Here is a 23,042-nt window from a genome sequence, read left to right on the forward strand (position 1 = left end):
CATTTTGTCTTTTTAATGTCTATGTATATACTCATTTAGCTCATGTTGAAAAAGGTTTGAGCATAGGCACAGCAGCTGGGCTGTGTGGTTTTGAACCTCAGTCCTAACACAGTCCACATGACCTTGAACTTATCAGTGGGTAGCTGGTTTTACTCACCTCTAAAATACTGATGATAATATCAGTACTTCATGGTGTTGTTAAATGGGGATATATATTTTAATGAATACCTGAAATTTTGTGAGATGCTGTTAGAATAAAAATAAAATGTCCTCTTAATACTGTGTTGTATGTTGAATTTGGCTTATTCCAGTTTCTTTCAATTTAAACTGTGAAAGAAAATTTCTGTTCCATAATAGCAATGTGTAAAAATGTAGATACACAGTAAAGAAATGGCATCTTTAACTTTCATTATTTCTATTTATTATAAGAACTAACTTATTTATTTTACTACTAGTAAGTGTTGGGCTTGTAACTGATAAACCTTGTAGATATGAAGAAAAATTAGACATGATATAGGGAACCCATAGATTAATAGGAACAACTGAAATAAAGACAATCAATACATGATTTAATTAACTCAATATGAGAGCTAAATGGATATTTATCATTGGAAACAATGTATTCCAGATTTTGGTACTTAACTCCTATCTTCAGAACTTACTTTTGATACTGCCTATAGTTTCTCAGACTTAAGTAGCAAGCTTATATTCCCTAAAGCAAACTAAGTTAGGCCCTGAATCACAGATTTTAAATTTCATTCTCTAGAAGTCTTATGGATCAGACTGGGTAAAATGAACAAATGTGGATTATTAATTGTAGAATATAATATTTGAGATTAAGCAAATATTTAAAGAATAAACTAATGTAGGTAGGACTCTAATGAAACTGGACAATAATGTAATAATGTAATAATGTAAAAAGGGTCACATTTGAGTATCTATCAAGCTGGATTTCAAGACCAATATAATGTAGGAACAAATGAAGGGGGAAACCTGTCTGAAGTTGCTCAGAGACTCTTATTTTGCTAAGAACAAAGATAACAGTATACTAGGGAAAATTAAATTAACAAAAAATTTATGGACAAGAACACACCAGAGACTGAAGATGACAATTTGAAGTGTCATTGCGATTAACTATTGCGCAAATGACTGAAGCTTAGTTAAGAGATGATATATTTAGACATTATGTTTGAGAACTTTGTAACAATGTCAATGAAGGGATGGAAGTCTTTGAGCTCTCCCCAAAACAAAGCTTCAATTTAAAGAAACAATTACAGATGCTGAATCCTAGAAAATGTCATCAATTAAAGCCACAAGCAACAATTATATATGTATACACACACACACACACCCCCTATGTATATAGTAGGTGTGAATTCAGCATTTTCTTTGTTTGAATTACAATATTCCCATTCCTTGGCATACCTTCCCCTTCAAAACAAAACAAAACTAAAATTAATTAATTAACTAAAAAATCAACGAATTAAATTAAAGTGGTATCTATGCATTTGTAACAAATTTGCCCAATGACTCCATTGTGGTTTTGACTTACGTTGACTTACGTGTGAAATGGCATAACCTTCTTCTTGGTATTACAGTTCTTCATCTTCTAGAATGAATTTGAGAGGTCTGCAGCTTCCCTAGAAATAACATAACCCTGTTTTTCCTTCCCTTGCCAGTAATGTAAACAAATCTGGGTTTGTGAAAAAATTTCCTCTTCTGCTTAGTCACATAGTCATTTTCACACTATGTGTCATTTATTTCTATTAAGTTGAAGATTATATTGCTACCAGCAAGTATAAAATGTGACATGTATGAGTTTGCATGTTTTGGTATGTATTTATTTCTGAAACCCACATTTTCACCAGGTTGTTTCATACCTATTTCTTAGACTTTGTTTACTATATAATACCATGACACATGTAAACTGACTGTTAAATCTAGGCTTCCTATTTCAAAGAATTACATCTTACATCAATTCAGTAATCAATTTTTTTACTAGAAGAGTGAAAACTCAGTCCCTTCATGACAGATGAGATGTAACTATTACTTTTATGTATTAGAGACTTAGAACCTTTTGTTTAATAACTGTTCAGGATTTGGGGGATGACTGGGTGGCTTGTGTACAGGTTTATGTCCTTTAGGTCTGAGACTAAATTCTGAGACAATATACTAAAGCACTTTTTCTCTACAGGAAGGTTGGGATGATCATAAAGACATTTCTTTGATTCTGAAAGAAATCATGTGCAAACTGTACCAGTTAAAACTATTACACTGGAGTCATTCTAAAGTGGCTGAGCTTTTCTTTCATTTGCACTGTTTCCTAGCATACATTTCTTTATCACTTTGACTCCATTTTCTTGTCTATAAAATGGAGATAATCCTGTTTAATACCACCGAGTATTGCAGAAATTATTGGTTTTAGCCCTATTTGGAACCCACTAACCTCACCCCAAAGTGTTATAGTAATCGCTAAGTTGCATGAATCAGTTTCCCAGGCAATTCTGAGACATTAGCCACAATGCCAGAACAGACAAGTCCCAGAGGGTCTTTGTTTTCTTGACTCTTCAACCTCAAAAGTGGGATGAGTTTAGATAGGAACCATTGGCTTCTTCTGAGGAAAGAAAAGAGGCTGTCTCCCATTTCCCAGAAGTTGGTTGAAAAGTATGGTCCCATTGGTAGTGATGGTTCAGATTGGGGAATTCAATGTTAGTTCATGGATACACACAGTGGAACTGGTCAAAAGAGAAAAATAATACTAATCTTGTGTTAGGAACTTCTCTGAATATTAATTAATGGTGCAAAAGAATAGTTTAGTCCGTGATCTATGAATATTGTTTCTTTCTCATTTAACCTATTATCTGTGTAAAGATGTAATTTTTAGCTTCCTACCTCATAGTGCACACTGTTTTACTTTATTATTTCAGATGGGCAATTCTGCATCTAGCACAAATTTATAACAACATGACCTTGGAATGAATAAGTACATGGCTAAGTAAATGTGTATTACCTTGATATCACTAATAAAAACTATCAGAATTATACTTTAGTCAGATTATATCATTGCAAAGTAGTAGAATATCTGGAAAATAAATTTTGAGCACCCAATCTAATATTGGCACAGTGAATTCTGAAACCTTATCTGTGAGCTACTGCAAGAGAGAGTAGTTTGTTTGTTTGTTTGTTTGTTTGTTTGTTTTTGGTCTTTTTTCTTGTTTTTAGGATACTGAGTGATAATTTAAGGGAAATTTGCAGAATATTGACAAATCTAAGATATATCTTGCTAAGAAATTCTGTGATATTGAGTGATTACATGTGAAATTAACACTTCTTTCCTTAAAAATGAAAAACAAAAGCCTATATAGCCTTGAAATACTTTCAGTTCTGCATAAAAGGAAAGTTAAGAAACAATAACAGGGGCCCTCCCTGGTGACTCAATGGGCTAAAGTTCAGCACTGCAAAGCTAGCTGCAACAGCTTCAGCTTGATTTCGATGCCCTGCCAGGGAGGTGACCCACATGGTGCAGTAGATCTCTCTTGCCCCACCCAGTGTTCCCCTCAGCAGTGTACTTCTCAGTCTGCCTGTTCTGCTCCCTACTTTGTTTTTGATGAATCCTCTCACCTGCAACCCTGTGCTTCTGGCCTCTACCCCAGTTCTATGTGCATCAATGAATTAAAAGAAAAAAAAAAAAAAGAAACAATCACATCTTATAGAGATCACAGGAGAAATTTTAAGGTCCAAAATATAAGAAGTAGCAGCTATACTTGTGGAGGTGTTTAATCAGTGATTGACAATGAGTGCTAGTACACTGAGAATTGAGCAGCTTCCAGGAAACAGGGAGTTTGGATAACACATCTAACTATATATTTGTTTTCATACTTTTAATATGTGAAAAATAGTTGTATGGCACCAAATTTAATTTGGCAAAAGAGATAAAACTTGAGCATATTAAATATTCTTATTCACTCCGTTTTTATTTATAGCAATCTGTCATTTTAAAATTGGCCACCTTTCAATTTTGTAAGATCAAGAGTAACATGAAATAATGTGATACTTCATAAATGCTTTATGGCACATTCTGGTTACTTTAGCATATTATAACCTCAGATTTTTTTAAAGAGGATGAGGAGCATATGATTGTGAATCTATGCATAATCTTGCTCAATCAGCAATATTACTGCTTGCAATATTATGAAGTTCACAAGTCTATTGAATTTCTGGAGTACAACACAGCTGATTGGTTATTTTGGCTTCCTTAATTCTTGCCCTGACTTTGTGCCAGTAAGCTAATTATATTACTAAATATCTAACTCAAGCAAAGATTAGTTAATTTACTGGACACGTGGATATGATGTTGATCTTTCCAGAAAACAAACTGGTATGACTCCTAGTACCAGCATGAGTTATATATTGCAAAATGTCCTTCTGTCATTCTGTCCTCACTCCCTCTTTCTCCATCCCTCAGAAAGCCAGATTAGGCAATGCTTAGGCAATACAAACTTTACAGTCAACCTTGATTATTCTATCTTCTGGTGCTCTTTTAGTTAGCACCACCGTCATTGAACATTCTCTGATTGTATCAAATGCATGGCTTATCTCTTAGATTGATCTTGTTTTCCAGAAATAGTTTTATTCTGTTAGTCTACTTTTGTGCCCATGGTGGAAAGTGTCTAACTTCTAACATCAGACTTTATTGATGGGCCCTCCCTGGTGGCACAGTGGATTAAAGAGCAGCACTATGAAGCTAGCTGCAGCCACTGCAAGACAAGTTCAATTCCTGGCAGGGGGGATGACCCACATGGCACAACAGACGTCTCCTGTCTTGCCCACTGCTCCCCTCAGCAGTGTATTTCTGTCATTCTGCTTCTCACTCGGTCTCTGGTAAATCTTCTCACTCTCCCCAACTGCCTAACCCCCTCTTGTATGCATAAATAAATAAATCTTCCAAAAATTTACGGATGAGCACCTTATCTTTAAGAAGACATGTGACTAAGAAATCATGTTTTAGATAAACATACTGAGTTAATCCTAAATGAGATATTAGAAAGTTGAGGGTAAAGGAGCTGTTAAATATGTGATAATAAAAATAATGTAAAACATAAAATGATTTTCTCTGATAAAATAATTTAGTAGGATGCTATATTTCCTTTTTTTTGATGGGTTGCCTCTAGATAATTTATAATATAGAGAAAATGAATAATAGATGCTGTTTTTATTTAGTTGAAATTCTCTTAAAAGAATTCCTGAGGAATTGAATTCAAAGATACATTTGAAGTCATCTCTCCTGACAGGGATATGTTAAATATAATGTTAGCAAGCATTATCAAATTTTTTTTTTATAAAAGATTTATTTATTTGTGCATACAGAGCTGGGGTACAGGCCAGAGGCTCAGGGGCAGTGAGAGGCGCCACCAGAGACAGAGTGGGGAACAGAACAGGCAGATCGAGGAATTACACTGCTGAGGGGAGCAGCGGGCGGGTCAGGAGAGGTCTGCCACACCATGTGGTCACCTCCGGGGCAGGCGGGAATAGAACTCATGTGGAAGCGGCTTTAGATTCTTCAGTGCTGTGCTTTAACCCGCTGCGCCACCAGGGAGGGCCAGCATTATCAAATTTTTATCTGAGGAAGTATGTCTGTGAAGATGATTTTCATAATTCATTTTCGCCACAATATCCAGATTTATCTTAAAATCAGGTTCTTAGTATTTAAAGTACATTTAAAATTTGTGTAGAGCTCATTTTAGGACTTCAGAAAGTATCAAGTCTTCACACTTTGATGAATTGTACAATTTGGCCTTTGTTTCCGGTAGCTGTTCTTTCTCGACAAGATCCCATTCACAGTATTCTTACTGGCCTCCCTGGTAGTGTAAGAGGGTAAGTCTCAACACTGTGAAGCTATCAGCAGTCACTGCAGTGCATCCACATGGTGCAGCAGACCTCTCCTGTCTTGCCCGTTGCTCCTCTCAGCAGTAAAATTCAGTCAACTCACCTGCTCTGCTCCCCACTCTGTCTCTGGTGAATCCTCTCACAACCCCCTTCCTACACCTCTGGTCTATACCCAGCTCTTGTATGCATGAATAAATAAAATAAATCTTGTAAAAAATAAATAATACTCTTACTGTGGTGGGATGGAGAATACCTCGCTTCTAGTGGTGGTATGCATTGTGGGTGGAGACAAATAAGTACTCTGTGACAGAATGTCGTGAGTATAAAAATACATAACATGAAAAGACTATTATGAACAAAAGTTTAAATTTTTATTTTTTTCCCATTTATCTCTTAACAATGTAGATTTTGCTTAATTAAAAAGATCTATCCGAAAAAAAATCAAAGAAGCCGTCATAAATTGGCTGGAAACAAAATTCAAGGTACTTTCCAAATTGTTCTTGTAATACAAGAATGAAATCAGGTTACAAGAATAAAACTAGTCCCAACTGCTTAATAAGGCTCTTAGAGCTTCAGTGAAGAGAAAAAGACACATTCTGTCCCCTCTCCATAGGATGTAGATGGCATTTAGCAGGGAAATCTTGTATTTTGAGAATGTCATTAAAAGAACAGAAAGGTATTGATCTTATATAGGGGATTTCCTGTATTATTAATACCCAAAGAGGAATATTTAAAGTGATAACTGTATTATCTTGCATTTCTTTCCCACTTAAACCTATAGACTAAGGCAATTGCAAGCATATTTGTGGAAAATAATATAAGGAATTGTGCTTGTCTCTTGGCTGCAGGGTACAGAGAATTGTCTTCATTTACTAATGTTTATAAAGTTGTCAAAATGAGTTAAGCTTGACAAGTGATGCCGATTGTATATTAGGTCTAATGTGCTTGACTTACAGAACAGCATTTAGTTGAGATTGCCTACTTCAAGGCAACAGGGCCTTTACAAATTTGCCATCGGAAATTTACTCATGAGGAATTCATACCATGTGGTTTTATGAAGGTAAAGGAGAGTATTCTTACACAACAGGTCAAATTAATATAAATGACAATATAAGCCCTATACTTACTGAAAGCCGTAATCCTGAATGGGTGGTGATTATTGAAAATATAATTTTACCAGACAGATAAAGCTTTCCCCCCCTACCTAATGAGAAAAAAAAAACATATTCATTCCCTATTCTTTTTTTTTTTCATGCACAGCATTTTAAGAGTGAATGTTTGATTTTATTTTTCATTTGTCCCTTAATTTTTTCCTCTTCAGGTGTAATCTAGCCCCTGTGGTGGAGTTTGCTGCAGATGTGGGCACTAAATCAGACTTTATTACCATGAATCCATCAGTTGTACAAAGAGCATTTGGAGGCTTTCGGAATGAGAGTGACAGAGAAAAATTTGTGCATAGACTTTCCATGCTGAATGACAGTGTCCTTTGGATCCCTGCGTTCATGGTCAAAGGAGGAGAAAAGCACGTGGAGTGGGTTAATGCACTAATCCTTAAGAATAAACTGAAAGTGCGAACTGCCTATCCATCATTGAGACTTATTCATGCTGTCAGAGGGTAAGTGTCTGGAAAGCACCCGTCTGTCCTTGGCACAGTGGAACACATAGCAAACATTTTCTCTAGTCAGAAAGGAGCCATTCAGAGCTCCTGGTGGATATATGTTTCCATTAGTTTATCATGGTTACTTTATTCATCAAGTTGAATTTTGCTCATGTACTATATGATTTTAGCTTATTATCTTTCTTGATAAAGCAAGTTGTTGAATTTGGCACTTTATTTTTGTCTCATGTAAACTACCAAATTTTATATTTTTCTATGTTAAAAAATAATAAGAATTCATAGTAAAATTGATTAGTTTGGGCTAGAAAACTACCAACGGAAGTGCTAAATAGCTAGTGAGCAATATTGTGGGAGTATAAATGTTAGATGTATTTAAACAACAATTAAGTCCCATCTGTAGTTAAGAGAATAACTAGTGATAGAGAGATAGAGAAGACTGGTTGAGATAATATGCCTTAATGCTTCTCAAAAGTCACAGATGCCATTTTTTTTCTTTTCAATAGTTTATTTTTCCATTAGTTTGTGCTATAATCCCCTGGGGCTTCCCATCACCAAATCACCCATGTGCCATCACCAAAGTCCAGTGCATTTCCCTCTCCCACTGTTTTTTTATCTCATTCCCCACTCTACCCCCACAAAATATCTCTGGAATATAACTGTTCATTATTATTATTATTTTCTCGCCTTGTCTGTTATACTCCTGCTATGAGTGAAGCCATTCGGTATTTTTCCTTTTCTTTCTGGCTTATTTTACTAAGTATTAACAGATGAAATTTTTATGAATTAATTCAACATTGCTTTTACATTTACACAAACTCAGAAGAAAAACCTAAGGACTAGACTCTTGTTTAAAAGTGGCTAATGATAAAACTCAGTGATGTATATGTATCAGAGTGTAAAAAATATATTACAAAGATAAATTATATTTATTAACACAATTAGAGACTATAAGTATAAAATTGAAGAAGAGTTTTATAAAAAAAAACACAAATTTTTATAGCAAAATAGTGGGTAGAATTTGTCCCTCAGGTTAGCAAGGAAATAATTAAGAGCAAAGTAGACTTGTAGAATAATGCAGTCCATCCACTGTGGAATATTTGAATGCAGATTTGGGACAATAACTACACAGTCATTTATGTGCATTTAGGAGAGTGAATTTCATAATTTTTGTCTCTGGGTTGGCAAGGAAATTATCTAGAGGTATGAAGATGAACTACAATTTTTGTTTAATTTTTCATAAACCGATAAAGATGTAGGTAAATTCAGTAGAATTAGAAAGATAGGGCAAGTTCAGGGGAATAACTAAATATAATGGATAGAAGATCTAAAGTTTCCAAGCCCTATGCTAAATCTAGTTTGCTAATATAGTGTAATTGAAACTTGGCTATTGTGCTTTTGTTTTGTTTCATTATTGAGGCATTTTCCTTCGATGATTTATTATTTCCTTGTTAAAGCTTTGAGATCATTTCTTGTATTATATTATACTGCGTGCAGTTAAATTGCATTCACATAATTAAATCATGGTTATTCAACATTCAAACTCTTGCTGTTTAAAATGAAGTTTCAATAAAGTAAGATAAAATATATGCAGTTAGAGGATAAGTATTTTTTTAATTGCAAAGATCTGGGTAATTATAATTTGACTCTGAAAAAAAAAGATGGAGTCTTAGCAGAGTATAAGTAATGTGTGTTAAGAATCCATCTTTTTTCTTGATATGTTAATATAGGTATCATTTGATTCAGAAAAGAAGATTCACCATGTCCTATCTTTACAACATATTCAAATATAAATACACATTTCAGTGATAGCTAATTAAGTTTTAAAAACAAATATTTTGATGTACTCTTTAATTAAAGGGAACTATTTAGAAATTTAGTGCTACTTTGAATTTGACCTTTTGTATAGATTATTTTTATCTTTTTTAAGGATTTTTGCTTATTTATGCATATAGAACTGGGGTACAAGGCAGAGGTGCAGGGTAATGAGAGAATTCACCAGAGACAAGAGTGGGGAGCAGAACAGGCAGATTGACTGACATACACTGCTGAGGGGAGCAGTGGGTGAGATAGGAGTGGTCTGCCACGCCATGTGGTCACCTCTCTGGCCGGGGATCAAACTCGTGTTGTAGTAGCTGTGGCTAGCTTCATAGTGCTGTGCTTTAACCTGTTGAGCCACCAGGGAGGGCCATGTATAGACTATTTTTAGAGCAGTTTTAGGTTTACAGCAAAATTGAGAAGAACATGTTGAGATTTCCCATGTCTACCTGTATCCACAATAAGTAGCCTCTTTCATTACCAGCATCTTCCATAGAGTCATATATTTGTTATAATTGATGAAAATAATTGTAACATCATTATCATCCAAAATTCATAGCTCCTATTAGAGTTCACTGGTAGTTTGTGTATTTTAAAAGTTTGGACAGATGATTAATGGAATATATCTACCATTATGGATCTATTCCTTGTCCTAAAAGTCGTCTGTACTCAGCCTTTTCATCCCTTCTGGCTCTCTAAGCTATTGCAAGCCCTGCTACAATTCTCATAGTTGTGCTCTCTCCAAAATGTCAAATAGTTGAAAGCATAGTGCATGTTTTGTTTTTTCTTTTTTTTTTCTATCTGATTCCTTAAGACTTAGTAATAAGGATTTAGAGTGTCTCCCTGTCTTTTCATGGCTCTATATCCCTCTTTTTATTTATTTAATTTTTTAGTGTTGAATAATATTCTATTGTCTGGACATTCCTTTTTTTTTTTAAATCCATTTACCTACTGCTTCTAAGTTTTGGCTCCCACATTATGCATTAAACTATGTAGTACCTGTGTGCAGTTTTCAACTCATTTGAGGAAATAAGTGCCTAAGTAGTATGATTGTTAGATCTTCTCATAAGATTGGGCTAGTTTTATAAGAAATTGCCAAATTATTTTTCAAAGTGGCTGTACCAATTTCCATCCCTACTAGTAATGAATGAGATTTCTTTTCATATCCTTCTTACCATTTAGTGTTCTGTCAGTCTGATTTCACCACTTGATTAGGTGTGCATTAGTATATCATTATTACTTTATAATTTTTATCCCTGATGATACATGATGTGGAACACCATTGATGTGCTTGTTGGACATCTATATATCTGTATGTCTTCTTTAATGAGATGTCTATTAAACTTTTGACCTTTCTTTTTTTTTCCCTGTCAAGCTATTTGTTTTCTCTTCATTTAACTCGAGTTTTTTGCTTATTTTAGATAATTGTCCTTTTCCAGATATATTTTCTGTGAATATTTTCTTTCAGTCTATGGCTCATATCCTTATTCTGAGGACACTGTCTTTTGCAGAATAAAAGTTATTATTTTTAAAAAGATTTATTTATTTATTCATACAGAACTGGGGTGCAGGCCAGAGGTGCAGGTACAGTAGAGACAGACTGGGGAGCAAGACAGAGAGATGGACAAAGTATACTGCTGAGGGGAGCAGTACACAGGTCAGGGGAGGTCTGCTGCGCCATGGGGGTCAACACCAGGGTGGGCATCAAACTCATGCTGAAGTGACTTTAGCTTCTTAGTGCTGCATTTTAACCTACTGTGCCACCAGAGAGGGCCCTAAAAGTTAAAAATTTTAATGATTTCCTGCTCAGCCATTATTTCTTTCATGGGCCATGTCTTTGGTGTTCTATCTAAAATGTCACCATCAAATCCCTAGCCACTTAGACTGCCTTATATGTTATCTCTTGAGATTTTATAGTTTCCATTTACATCAAAGTCTGTGCTCCATTTGAACTGGTTGCTGTAAGAGTGTAAGTTCTGTGTCTAGGTTTATTTCTTTGCATGTGAACATCAGCTGAGCTAGCAAATTTGTTTAAAAACTGTCTTCACTCTTGTGTTCCTTTTGCTCCTGTCTCAAATACTAGTTGACCATGTTTAGGTAGTTCTACCTATATGCTCTTTATCCATTCCATTAATATAGCTGTCTATTTTTGCCAGTATGAAACTGTTTTAATGTCTGCAGCTTTATGGATAAGCCTTGAAGTTGTATACTACCATTCATTCTCAGGCTTGTTCTTTTCCACCAGTATTCTGTTGACTATTCTAGGTCTTTTGGCTGACCATAAAAACTTTGGAACTAGAAATTTTGTTCCCTAAATTCAATTTTATAGTTCTCTATTCAATATAAGAGCAAAATATAAAAGAAGAGTGATTGAAATAGAACATTTTTAACAAGCTTTAAGTCTTGTTAGAATAAACACGATTAAAAGTAGTACTATGTTTGTCTAGGTTTGGGGTATGGCTTGTGGCATACAGCTGAAGGGACATGAACTTATACCACTGAATTATATAGATGCAATGTACTACATTAAATTAATTAAAAATAGTACAGTTAGGGCCCTCTCTGGTGGCGCAGAGGGTTGAAACTCAGCACTAAGAAGCTAAAGCCACTTCTGCAAGAGTTCGATCCCTGCCTGCCCTGGAACCGACCCACATGGTGCGGGCAGACCTCTCCTGATCGCCCACTGCTCCCCTCAACAGTGTAATTCGTTGATCTGCCTGTTCTGCTCCCCATTCTGTCTCTGGTGAAACCTCTCACTGCCCCTGCACCTCTGGTCTGTACCCCAGTTCTGTATGCACAAATAAGTAAACCTTAACAAAAAATACAGTTAAACAACAACCTCAAAGGTCGAAACAAAAAATGTTTTGGAATAAGTGGTCATTGGTTTATACATGAAAAGTTTTTTTTTTTTTAATTTCAGAGATACAAACTAATCATATTTATTGTAATAATTCCTGAGTTAAATTTTCCTTTGGGAGCTTACCATTTTTGTAGAGTAAGTGCATTTTTAAAAATTAGCCTAGTGAAAATGTAATATGAATAAAATTTTGTCATTTTTCCACTTTAACTTTTCAAAAATTACAAAAGTATTAAACAGTTACTATTTCACAAAAAAAAAAATCCAAGTCATGTCATATGGGATTTTAACAGGTATCTTAAGCATACAGTGTACAGACTTTTTAAAATAATTGATTCATCAATACATTTTATGATTTTTCTTACATACATTTTTTATAACCATTATAAATATAAATACACTCACTAATTCCCAATTATTTTATTCCAAAAAGCACAAGGCCAAACTTCTGACCACAGGTAGAATTAGTGTTGCACTTCCTTTTGACTACTGTATTTCAGGTGTTTTTGATAAAACATAGAGCATATCTTGCTATTTTCCTGCTCAAATATCAACATATACTACTTTATAAATATCTAGTGACTGAGAACTAGTCTGTTGTCCTATAAAAGTAATCACTTGCACCTTATAGATCCATTAGAAATTTGTACATGGAGTGTTTATGAAATCATTTTCATTTACGGAGTTGATGAAATTAATAGAATATCCAATCCAATGTATCATTTCAACATAATTTTCTACCCTACACAACTCTAGAACCCTGAAAGAAAATAGGGAAGTATGATCACATGATATTCAAGCAAAGGAAAATTCTGAAGTAGCTGTTCTGAAGTATCTATTTTATATGACCTTTGACCATGTTTCTGAAACTCTGTGTTGATAAAAGTTCAGGAAAATAATTTACATAGTTCCCTATCCTCTGTTGATTACTGGCATTTGTCGTTTCTCATAAAAGTTTAGAGGAACTATTGTTATGTTTTTAGTTTGTCCATAATTACAATGTTGTAATATAAAGATTCTTCCAAGTATGGCAATTATAATTAGAAAGTCAAAATAATTTGGAAAATAAAAGTTTCCTCAACACAAAGAGAATCATTTAAATAATTCTTTATCTAGTCATTGTGCCTTATTATTTAAACTATTTACTTTCTAAAAATTATGACTTATTAACTTTAAAAATACATTAAATTGTAGAGTTTTTAAGCTCTAAAATTATAACTTATCAATCGTAAAATTCAGAGACTTAGAATATGTCTTTGAATATAGTCTTTCTTTCAAAGCCATATTAAGAGAATAAGGAGGGAAAGAAGTAGTTAGATTTTTTATTTTAGAGCAATGTTATGAAATAATGAGAGCTTAATATAATGTGGAAAAATAAAAGTTGTAATTATAGACTTAAGATAACACATGAATGTACTGATTCAGTTTGGGATATTAACTTTTTGTAAGTATTTTTTTTTTCAAAATCCCAGTAATGTACAATTTTTATTAATATTTTTCATTTTTTCTTGTAAAGATTGAGATGATTTTCATATGACTAATAGTAAAGAAGGGGTTTTAAAATTATTTGTTGAAGTTTTCATATATGGGGCTACAAGATCGTAGTTCTATTTTTAGTAAAATTATGTGTCTAACTTAAAATTTATTAAAAATATTTTAACACAATGGCAAAACTTAAGAAACAATTTAAATTAGTCTACAGATATAAAACTATCCTCATGAAATATTTAGTGGAAAATAATTTGGCTACAAATTAAATGAACAATTATAAGTTAAACTAAATTCACAACTATCCCAAAATTGCTTGGAATTAAAAATTTTCACTTGAAATGCTTGACGTACTCCTATGACCCATAGCATTGTTTTTAAAATTGGAGTTCACATATATTTTGCAAGTTTTGGGAAAATATTCTCATTTCCTCTAAAACATATTTTTACATTGATCCAAACTGAAAACATGGGCAATAAAATTTTTTAAGTATTATTTAGGAATCTGAGGTACAAGAGAGGTAAAAATCTCTCCTTTTCTCACCAAAAACAAGAATTGAGTCTCAGATTTGTATTTTTTTTTTAAGATTTATTTATTTATTCATATAGAACTGGAGTACAAGCCAGAGATGCGGAGGTTGAGAGGATTCACCAGAGACAGAAAGGAGAGCAGAACAGGCAGATGGATGAAGTACACTGCTGAGGGGAGCAGCGGGCTTGTCAGGAGAGGTCTGCCGCGCCATGTGGTCACCTCCGGGGCAGGCGGGGATGGAACTCATGTAGAAGTGGCTTTAGCTTCTTAGTGCTGTGCTTTAACCCGCTGCGCCACCAGGGAGGGCCTCAAATTTGTATTTTTAAAAATGTATTAGCATTAACAATCATTTAAATTACTGTAGGATCTCAGTTTCTCTATCATTAAGTTAACTGACCCTCATGTAAATATTTCTTGTTGTTAGTAAAAGATATACATATTACACAAAACACACACAACATGTATATATCTTTATAACTGCATAGACCTAGAAAGTATATGTACGTAGATAGGCTTGTTAGGCTGTTTCTGTTGAATTTGCTATTTCTTTAGATTTCTACAATTATTAAACTAGATGAAGCATAGCACTATAAATACTAATTATGGACAATTATTTATGGATTATATATATTGCATAAATGAAAAATTAAAAAGAGCATGTGAGCATGTATATAATAACACATTAGTACTAATATATAGGTATAACATGCATATCATTAGTATATTATGGATGCTTATACACACTAATTATATTGATAAGAATATATATATATATATAATGATTGTTTACTGTATAAAACATATAACGTATAGCATACTAATAGAATATATGTATATAAAATACAAATTAAACCTTGCAAATTGCTTTGTTCTAACTTTTGAATGTGAAGACAATACTAGTAATACAGTAACTTTCCTTATAAAAATAACTTTCCTTATAACAGCCAGTTATTTGGGATTTTCACATATTTATTTGAACATATTTAATATATAACAATTGTAAGTTTTATAAATTAATGACATTTCAGGAAAAACTAATATTGAAAATATATAACAGAAGTCTGTCACTTCATGTTTATGTCGCTGGTACCAACTTGAATTTATTCCAACTAAAAGCATATTGTATTGGGAGGATAAATATTCTTTAGACTATTTCCATAAGTGAATTTATAGTTTTTAAATTATTCCTCTTATTCAGTATATAAGATCATATTCCAGCTAATATGCATATTTCATGAACAGTATATTCATTTCTCCTTTTATGTCATTAAATAGAGGATGTTGACCATATTATTATCCATATTATCCTTTTCTATACCTTTTTAAGTTTCTCAAGGCTTTGTTAGATCAGCGATGCCTTCTTTTGGCATGCATCCATAAACTAGCTGTGTACCTACCTCACAATGTAGTGGTCAAGTCATAATTCTCAGCTTATGAATTTAAATGTAAAAAGGAATAAGAAGCTTTACAGTAATCAGTTCAGTGACAGCCCTAGCATACATTTCACTGGTTAGGTATAGTACTCTTTGCTATCAAAAGAAAAGAAGTACACATTAGTTCCTTTCTCACAGTGTATAATTTAATGTAGTTCTTAACAAATACACAGGTCATATTTTCTCATATTTTCCAGCATTAACCTTTTTCTCCAATTTTAAGACTAACACCAAAAATACTTGGGTCTAAGAAGGTATGATCCTGTGTATCTGAATAACATACAGTACTGCAAACAAATGTTAACATAAGTAAAAGAAAACACCGTTTCTAAGACTGGTTGATGTACTCACCTTTCAGATATAAAAATATGTAAATTTTAAAATAGTTTAAAGATGAAAGGACTATATAAAATTAAGGTGACATCTGGAAGCTAAGCTCATGGAAATGGCTTAAAATTGTAATAGAATTTGAATCAGACTAAATTCTTCATAGAATCCTCAGTAAAAGTATAGCCTAAAATAGATAGACCACTATTAGTTTTCAGAAAATTTGGGCTCATCACTGTTATTCAAATGAATTGTTTTTGAGTATTGACTCAACTCAAAATCACATAAGGAAAAACAATTAAAAAACAAACTAAAAATGGGTACATTTCAAGTGCCTTCTGAACTGGCTTGTTTATTTTAAATTTAATCTTATGCCAAAAACATTTCCACATGGTTTCTCTTTTGGCTAATGTGGAAACAGCTGTAATATTTCTTTGTAAAACATGTGTCCTTGTTTAATGCATCTCAGTAACTGGTGCTACCTAATGGAATTTCAAGCTCCTAATATTGACATGGTGAGATATCTCTTTTCTTACTATAGATCATGATTCCTACCCTTCCAGATTATAGTGTTTCCTGAGATTTTAGTCCATTTCCACTTCAGTCACAATATTACTTCCTAGCAGCTCACCTCATTCATGTTTCGATGTGAAATGTGAAAACATACATTTGGTTTCTATCTGAGAAGTCATTCAAGGTGTGGCTCAGATAGGAACCTGTGGGGAAAAAAAGTCAGGACACCGTTGGCCAAAATGCTTCCAATATTTGGTTCTCTACCACCAAGACTAAAAGGTTCTGCAAGGCATCTTGATTGGCTTTGGAGAAATGGCTTCGTATCACTCGGTGGCATCAAATCTCCCAGTTTTTCACCTTGGTATGCATTTTTCTCTCTTCTCCACCTTGATCATTTCAATTCCTCTTTCAAATCTCAGTAAATTCCATTCCGAGCACATTTCCCCACTTAAGAACTTACTCTGAGATTGCCCTGCTTGACTTTTCTTTATTTTCCTCGTGTGGCTCAACTATCTCTACCAGAACAGTCATCAGAATACATGATTAGTGTTCATTTTATTCTCTGTTTCATTGTAGTTTTCATGAGACCATGGTAGTTTTCATAGTTATTAAAAAAGGACAGAGCTGTGCTAAAGAAAAACGCATATTTAATTGAGGCTAAGTGTTCCAGAGCAATCAAAGAAGTAGGGCAGCAATCAGAATGTAGCAAAACTTTCTTTTTTAAAAAAATCATTTTGGTACTACTGGAATTCATATTCACCACCCCAGGAATGTGGAAACAGGCGAACATGCCAACAAAGAAAGCTTGCATCTCAATGATGAGGATACCTTGTCTCCTTTCAATTTATTAGTCAATCAACTGGTGTTGAGAACCAACCTATACCTTGTTCTATAAAGTTTTGAAACCAATGCTTACTATTTTATTTTTCATGTTAATGGTATTGATTGGATAAAAATAGAAGATTAAATTCTAATAACGAAGCAAAAAGATCCTAATAGTGAAGTGTAACCCTTGGGAATATCCAAAAGTGATGATCTACAATTTCATCATGAACACCTAAGAACATTGCCTTAGTTACATCATGTGCTAAACTTTATGGTATTTCCTGATTGTTATCTCAATGGTTCTCTTTCAAAATCTGCTAGATTTGAAAGTTTTGGAAAAATACATGAATTTACTTCATGTTTTGTTCATTTCATACCTTAGGATAGTTTAGTGCTTTTCTTCTTTCAAGTACTAAACTTATAATGCGTATTAGAAAATATATAATTACAGGAACTGCCTGGTGGCCTAGGGGTTTAATCTCAGCACTGTTTTCATGATGGCCTGAGTTCATCCTGGGCAGTGAGCGAACCCACATATGACATAGCAAACCTCTCCTGGCTTTCCCACTGCTTCTATTAGCAATGGATTTTAGTAGATCTGCCTGTTCTGCTCCCCACTCAGCCTCTGGTGAATCCTTACTCCCCATATGTATGGCCTATACCCTAACTCTTCTATGAAAAAATGAAAAAAATAAAATATTTAAAAAAAGATAATCAAGACAATACATAAGTAACCTTAGAAATACCCTTGTTTGTGAAGAAAAGAAAAACACTGTTCAATATGCAAAATAAGCATTAAAATAGTCCACATGACATTACTACAATTTAAGTCCAGGTGATGGGGCAATTGCTACAGTCAAGGATTATGTATACACATTAAAATAATTAGCTGTGAATCTGAAACAAAAGGCAAATATATAATAAGGAATTTTTTTTAAAGATTTATTTATTTATGCATACAGAACTGGGTACAGGCCAGAGGCTCAGGGGCCGTGGGAGGCTTCACCAGAGACAGAATGGGGAACAGAACAGGCAGATCGATGAAGTACACTGCTGAGGGGAGCAGCGGGCAGGTCAGGAGAGGTCTGCCACACCATGAGGTCACCTCCAGGGCAGACGGGAATCGAACTCATGCAGAAACGGCTTTAGATTCTCAGTGTTGTGCTTTAACCCGCTGTGCCATCAGGGAGGGCCTATAATAAGGAGTTTTTAAAGTGAGTTTTGAGTTCCGTGAGGAAGGTTTTTGAATCAATTGTAACTTAAATCTTTAAATATTTACAGTTTCATATAGCCTTAGTATAATTTAGAATGTGGCCTAGCTTCAAGGGGATTGTTTAGATTAGGTGTTCCCATATGATTGGTCATATTCAGTTAGCTAACTCTGATTCCTAAAATCGTTAGTCCTATGATATCGATCTAAGGCTACAAATTACAAATTATGGCTGTAGGTATTTGAAATGCCAAATCAATTTTCCAGTAATATGTGTGATGAGAATAAGGTCAAAGACTTGGGACTTGATAACTAGAATTTCCATATAGGAAACAAGGTATTTATACAGTCTTTTGTATAATTCAAAAGTCAGGGCCTCCCTGGTGGCCTAGCAGTTAAGTCTCAGTACTATTACTGCTACAGCCTGAATTCTGTCCCTGGCCAAGGAGCTAACCCACAACCACAGTAAACTTCTCCTGTCTCTCCTGCTGCTCCCCTCATCAGAGTATTTCAGTCAACCCACCTGTTCTGCTCTCCACTATGTTGGTGGTCAAATGGAATATGCTGCACAGAGATTGAACTGACAATTGTTATATTATCATTAATATTCTTGCCAACAATGAACTGGTTATGTTACAGGAAGTATGATTTTTCACTGTAAATACCAAATTGTTTTCATAATGAAAATATGGTACAAATCACTCATAAACTTTTCTTTTTTTCCTCTTCTTATTGAGGCTACATTAACTGATGACACTGTTTATGTTTCAGGTATATCATTTCTCACCTCCTGTCAAACTAATTACTCATTTAAAGGACACTGCTACTGCTTTACATTCAAAATACAAACAATAATGTAAACCAAGGTGAACTTAATAAAAAAAAAACTTTTGAATAAAGCATTACACTTTGATGTCAGTCTAGTGACAATAGTAAGTAAGAATCAGTGAAAGCACTAAAGTTTTAGAATAATAAAGTTTTGCAGAATTCTTAGGATCTTATGTAGATTCTTTGTAATGGATAAGGTGTTTTCTTAGTTAGATAGCAATTTCAGAGGCATTTGCCAAAATTAAACTCTGTCACCAAGCAATTGAATTCAAGTTTAGAATTTCCTTTTTTTCTAAAAGCCAATGATATTTACATCAGTTACGAACTTGAATCAGATGAAATAGTTACAACAATCATGGGACATCTAGATTTTCTTATGTAATCTTAAATGCAAGGGTTTCTGTATTAGTAATATTTTTGATAAGTTGGTCCATTAGAAGTAACTTATTTTTCTCTGCTCTAGGGGATTTTACTTAGAATAAGATTATTACCTGCATTATTTTGGATTATAGTATAATGATAATGTTCTTGCAGGATGTCTATAAACTTCCCACAGATAATATTTGATAGCCTTATGTAAAACTTTAAAATATGACAAGTTTGATCATATGCCAAAATGTATATAGTGCTTGAGAAAATTTCATGGCTATTATAGCTGTTATATAGCAGCTATTTAAAAATGATAAAATATGAAAAATAGTGTTAGGATGGAACATGGACACTACCGAAACTCTCATCTGTTTGTCTCTTAAAAAATGAGTTGATTCTTATAGAAAGCAAGTGTTTTAGTCAAATAATTCATCAACAGGTCTCTGTTAAAATCAACACCAGAAAGAAACAATAATCCTACTATCTTGTAGTTTCTTCAGCTGGCAAGTTTTTGTTTTTGTTTTTTTTTCTTTTCTCCCATAGACTAGTAGATGCCTATTATAGAGTTGTCACCAGTTTCAATGTTATTAAGTCTATTATTTTATAGGAAAAAAGTAATACAGCATATCTCATATAAACATTTTAGTTAAACAGGAAGCATAGCATTTCTATCAGACTGGATAAAAAGATGAAATAAAGAGTTTTTCATTAATTTTTTTTAATGAAGCAGTAAAATACTTTAAATCACATCATTCTACATTGGAGAATATGACTAGTCTGTGCATCAAATTCTTCAAAAATATTGTAGAGTGATATTTTGTATCAGGAGCTAGGCTGGTCTGAAGCTGCAAAGGGGTAACAAGAGCATGGTGTTCCACAGATGATGGAATCCCCACCTAGATAATCCATAGGTTTTTCTATGAACATGACAAGGTAATTCTGGAATGTTAGTGCAAGGTATTTGGCAACTGCATGCAATACTTGTACTAAGAAAGATGAGCCAGATGATTAAAGAGAGATGTACAGAAGAGTTTCTAAACAGGACTAAGATAAACTAAGAGGACAGACTAAGAATTTGGTATATATTCACAAGTTGTATGATAGTTATATGCAGCACAATTAATTGTCTGCTTTAAAAGAACTAAATATAATGTCTCCAATATCTTAAAACTGGATTAAAAAAATGATAGAGTCCAAATTTACTAAAGATTTCAGGGTACAAGGAATGATTCTTTATATTGAAAGTTATTCTAGAAGATATTGGAAAATGATAAAGGAAATCAGTTATATAACTACTGAAATGAAAAACCTGTCTAGAAATAATTCAAGGTGATAGAACAAAATTATAGTCAAGTAGATTTATGAATCTTTCTTCATACTTTGCCATGATCTATGCTTTGCCTTTCCCTTCTATCAATACTAGTTTTCTCATTTAAGTTGGTATTCACAGGAACTAAGTCCTTGGATTTCTCTCTATAAGGCAGTAAGTATGATTATGAGGGGCATACCATGACTAAACAGATTCGGTGGTAGGTGAGGGGTTTCTGGCAAATAGAAAAGGAAAAGTCATTACAAAGGACAAAGTAGACATGCTAGATAACCTTCATTCAATTTTATTCTTGTGCTTTTTATGTAATAAAACTTTGGAGATTGGTTTTCTCATACCATTCAGAAACCAAAGGCAGGAATGTTACAAAAACAAAGCTACCCAACTGGAAAAGAGACTCAGAGGCAGACAAAACTATTCAAATGTGATGAATGCCCCAGCTGGCCAGGAGGTGACAGCCTGGTGGCTTCCTGTCCAGCCCTGTGTGTGCTAAAGCTGACTGCTGAACACTGTGACTCACCATGAACTGACTGACTGGGGAGTTTATCACCCTGCCTCTTTCATATTCTGGACATTTTAACACTTAACTTTGATTGGGGGCTTTTTAACCATAATGATTGATGCAATTAGGAGACATTTTCATATCTTGCTCTTCATTCCATTGCAGTGGCACATGGAAAATTTTGTTAGTTTTTTTTTTTTTTTAATAATCTCCATCTCTTACCTTGAAAGTGTATTGATATTTATTTGCATATATTCATCAAGCATCTGTACCCTTTACTTTGTGGATTACTTTATAAGTCAAACTATAATCTCTGAAATCAGTAAAAAATATTTGAAAATGTTGAAAAAAGTATGAAGATATTCACATCTGCTTAGGAAAATGTAACCCATCTGAACACATTGAAGGTTTTAATATCATGCTCTAGATACTTTTTTTGCTGTGACTCTTTTATAAAACCATCTATAATGTAAAATTTAAGAATCAGAGTAGCTAATACATATTTTAGGTTTAATGGAAATAGTAAAATGATAGAATTATCACAAACACAAATGAATTTGTTGCACACAACTAAAAATATAAATTGGAAATTATTTAATGATTATTTAAAATTCATTTTTATAGAACAGGCTATTGAGACCCAGCATCTTATCAAAGATAAGACACTTAACTACAAGCAGAGGCAGAATTACTAATTCCAGGACAGCTTTCTTTCCTCTAACATCTCTATAGAAGAGTACAGCTTTATAGGAAGTTTAATAATATATGTGTCATTATATCATTCCTTTTCCATGTCTGATTTTCTTATATAATAAATCAATTAATGTATATTCCCTGTACTCTTTACCAGAATGATATTTAAAAAGTGAATGCCTTCTTACTTATAGAAGTCATCAAAGATCTTGAACTGTTTCTGGGTTCATGCTTCCTGACCAGAGGTAAAATGATTGTTTTTCAAAGACAAAAGGAGGAAACAACTAAATAAGCAACCTATCTAGCTAAAAGATTTATCTTCCAAACATCAGCCAGAAGTTTTAAAAAATTCTAAAATAGAAATATATTATTTTCAACTCTAAAAGAAATAACACAAATCTTATATCTGGGTCCTGAAGCATTCATTAAATTTAAGTTTATTTATCTGCTCAGGCTTTCAGCTGACATCTGCAGAGCAAAATCAAGATCTCTTTTAGAAAAATGATTGATGGTGTGCCATATTATTTGTAAAGCACAAATCATCTAAACCTGAAATATTTTATTTTATATTAAATTTGAAACACATGAACTTTAAAATTTATAAGCCAATGTTTCCTTAATGAAAATATTAAAAATTAATGAAATCAAAGTATTAAAATAAAACAAAAAAGTAATATCAGATAAATTTGTGTTTTGCTAAAGAACAACTGAAATTAATCTCATAAATATATATCAATATATACATTCTAAGTTGTTGAAGTGTTGTAGGGATAAAAAATATTTTTAGAGCACATTTTGTCAATATGATTTAAATAATGT

The 23,042-nt window shown here is 33.4% G+C and overlaps 1 protein-coding gene across 1 annotated transcript in view; it reads left to right on the plus strand.

Moving 5' to 3' along the window:
• ST8SIA4 (ST8 alpha-N-acetyl-neuraminide alpha-2,8-sialyltransferase 4) overlaps positions 1 to 23,042 on the plus strand; it is a 91,348-nt gene that overhangs the window by 32,114 nt on the left and 36,192 nt on the right. Inside the window, exon 4 of the mRNA XM_004678112.2 lies at positions 7,208 to 7,501. Coding sequence (XP_004678169.1) covers positions 7,208 to 7,501 — 294 coding nt within the window. The remainder of the gene's footprint in view (positions 1 to 7,207; positions 7,502 to 23,042) is intronic.

Source organism: Condylura cristata, unplaced genomic scaffold (genome assembly GCF_000260355.1).
Source record: "Condylura cristata isolate star-nosed mole 26May11 unplaced genomic scaffold, ConCri1.0 scaffold00007, whole genome shotgun sequence".
NCBI classification, from domain to species: domain Eukaryota; kingdom Metazoa; phylum Chordata; class Mammalia; order Eulipotyphla; family Talpidae; genus Condylura; species Condylura cristata.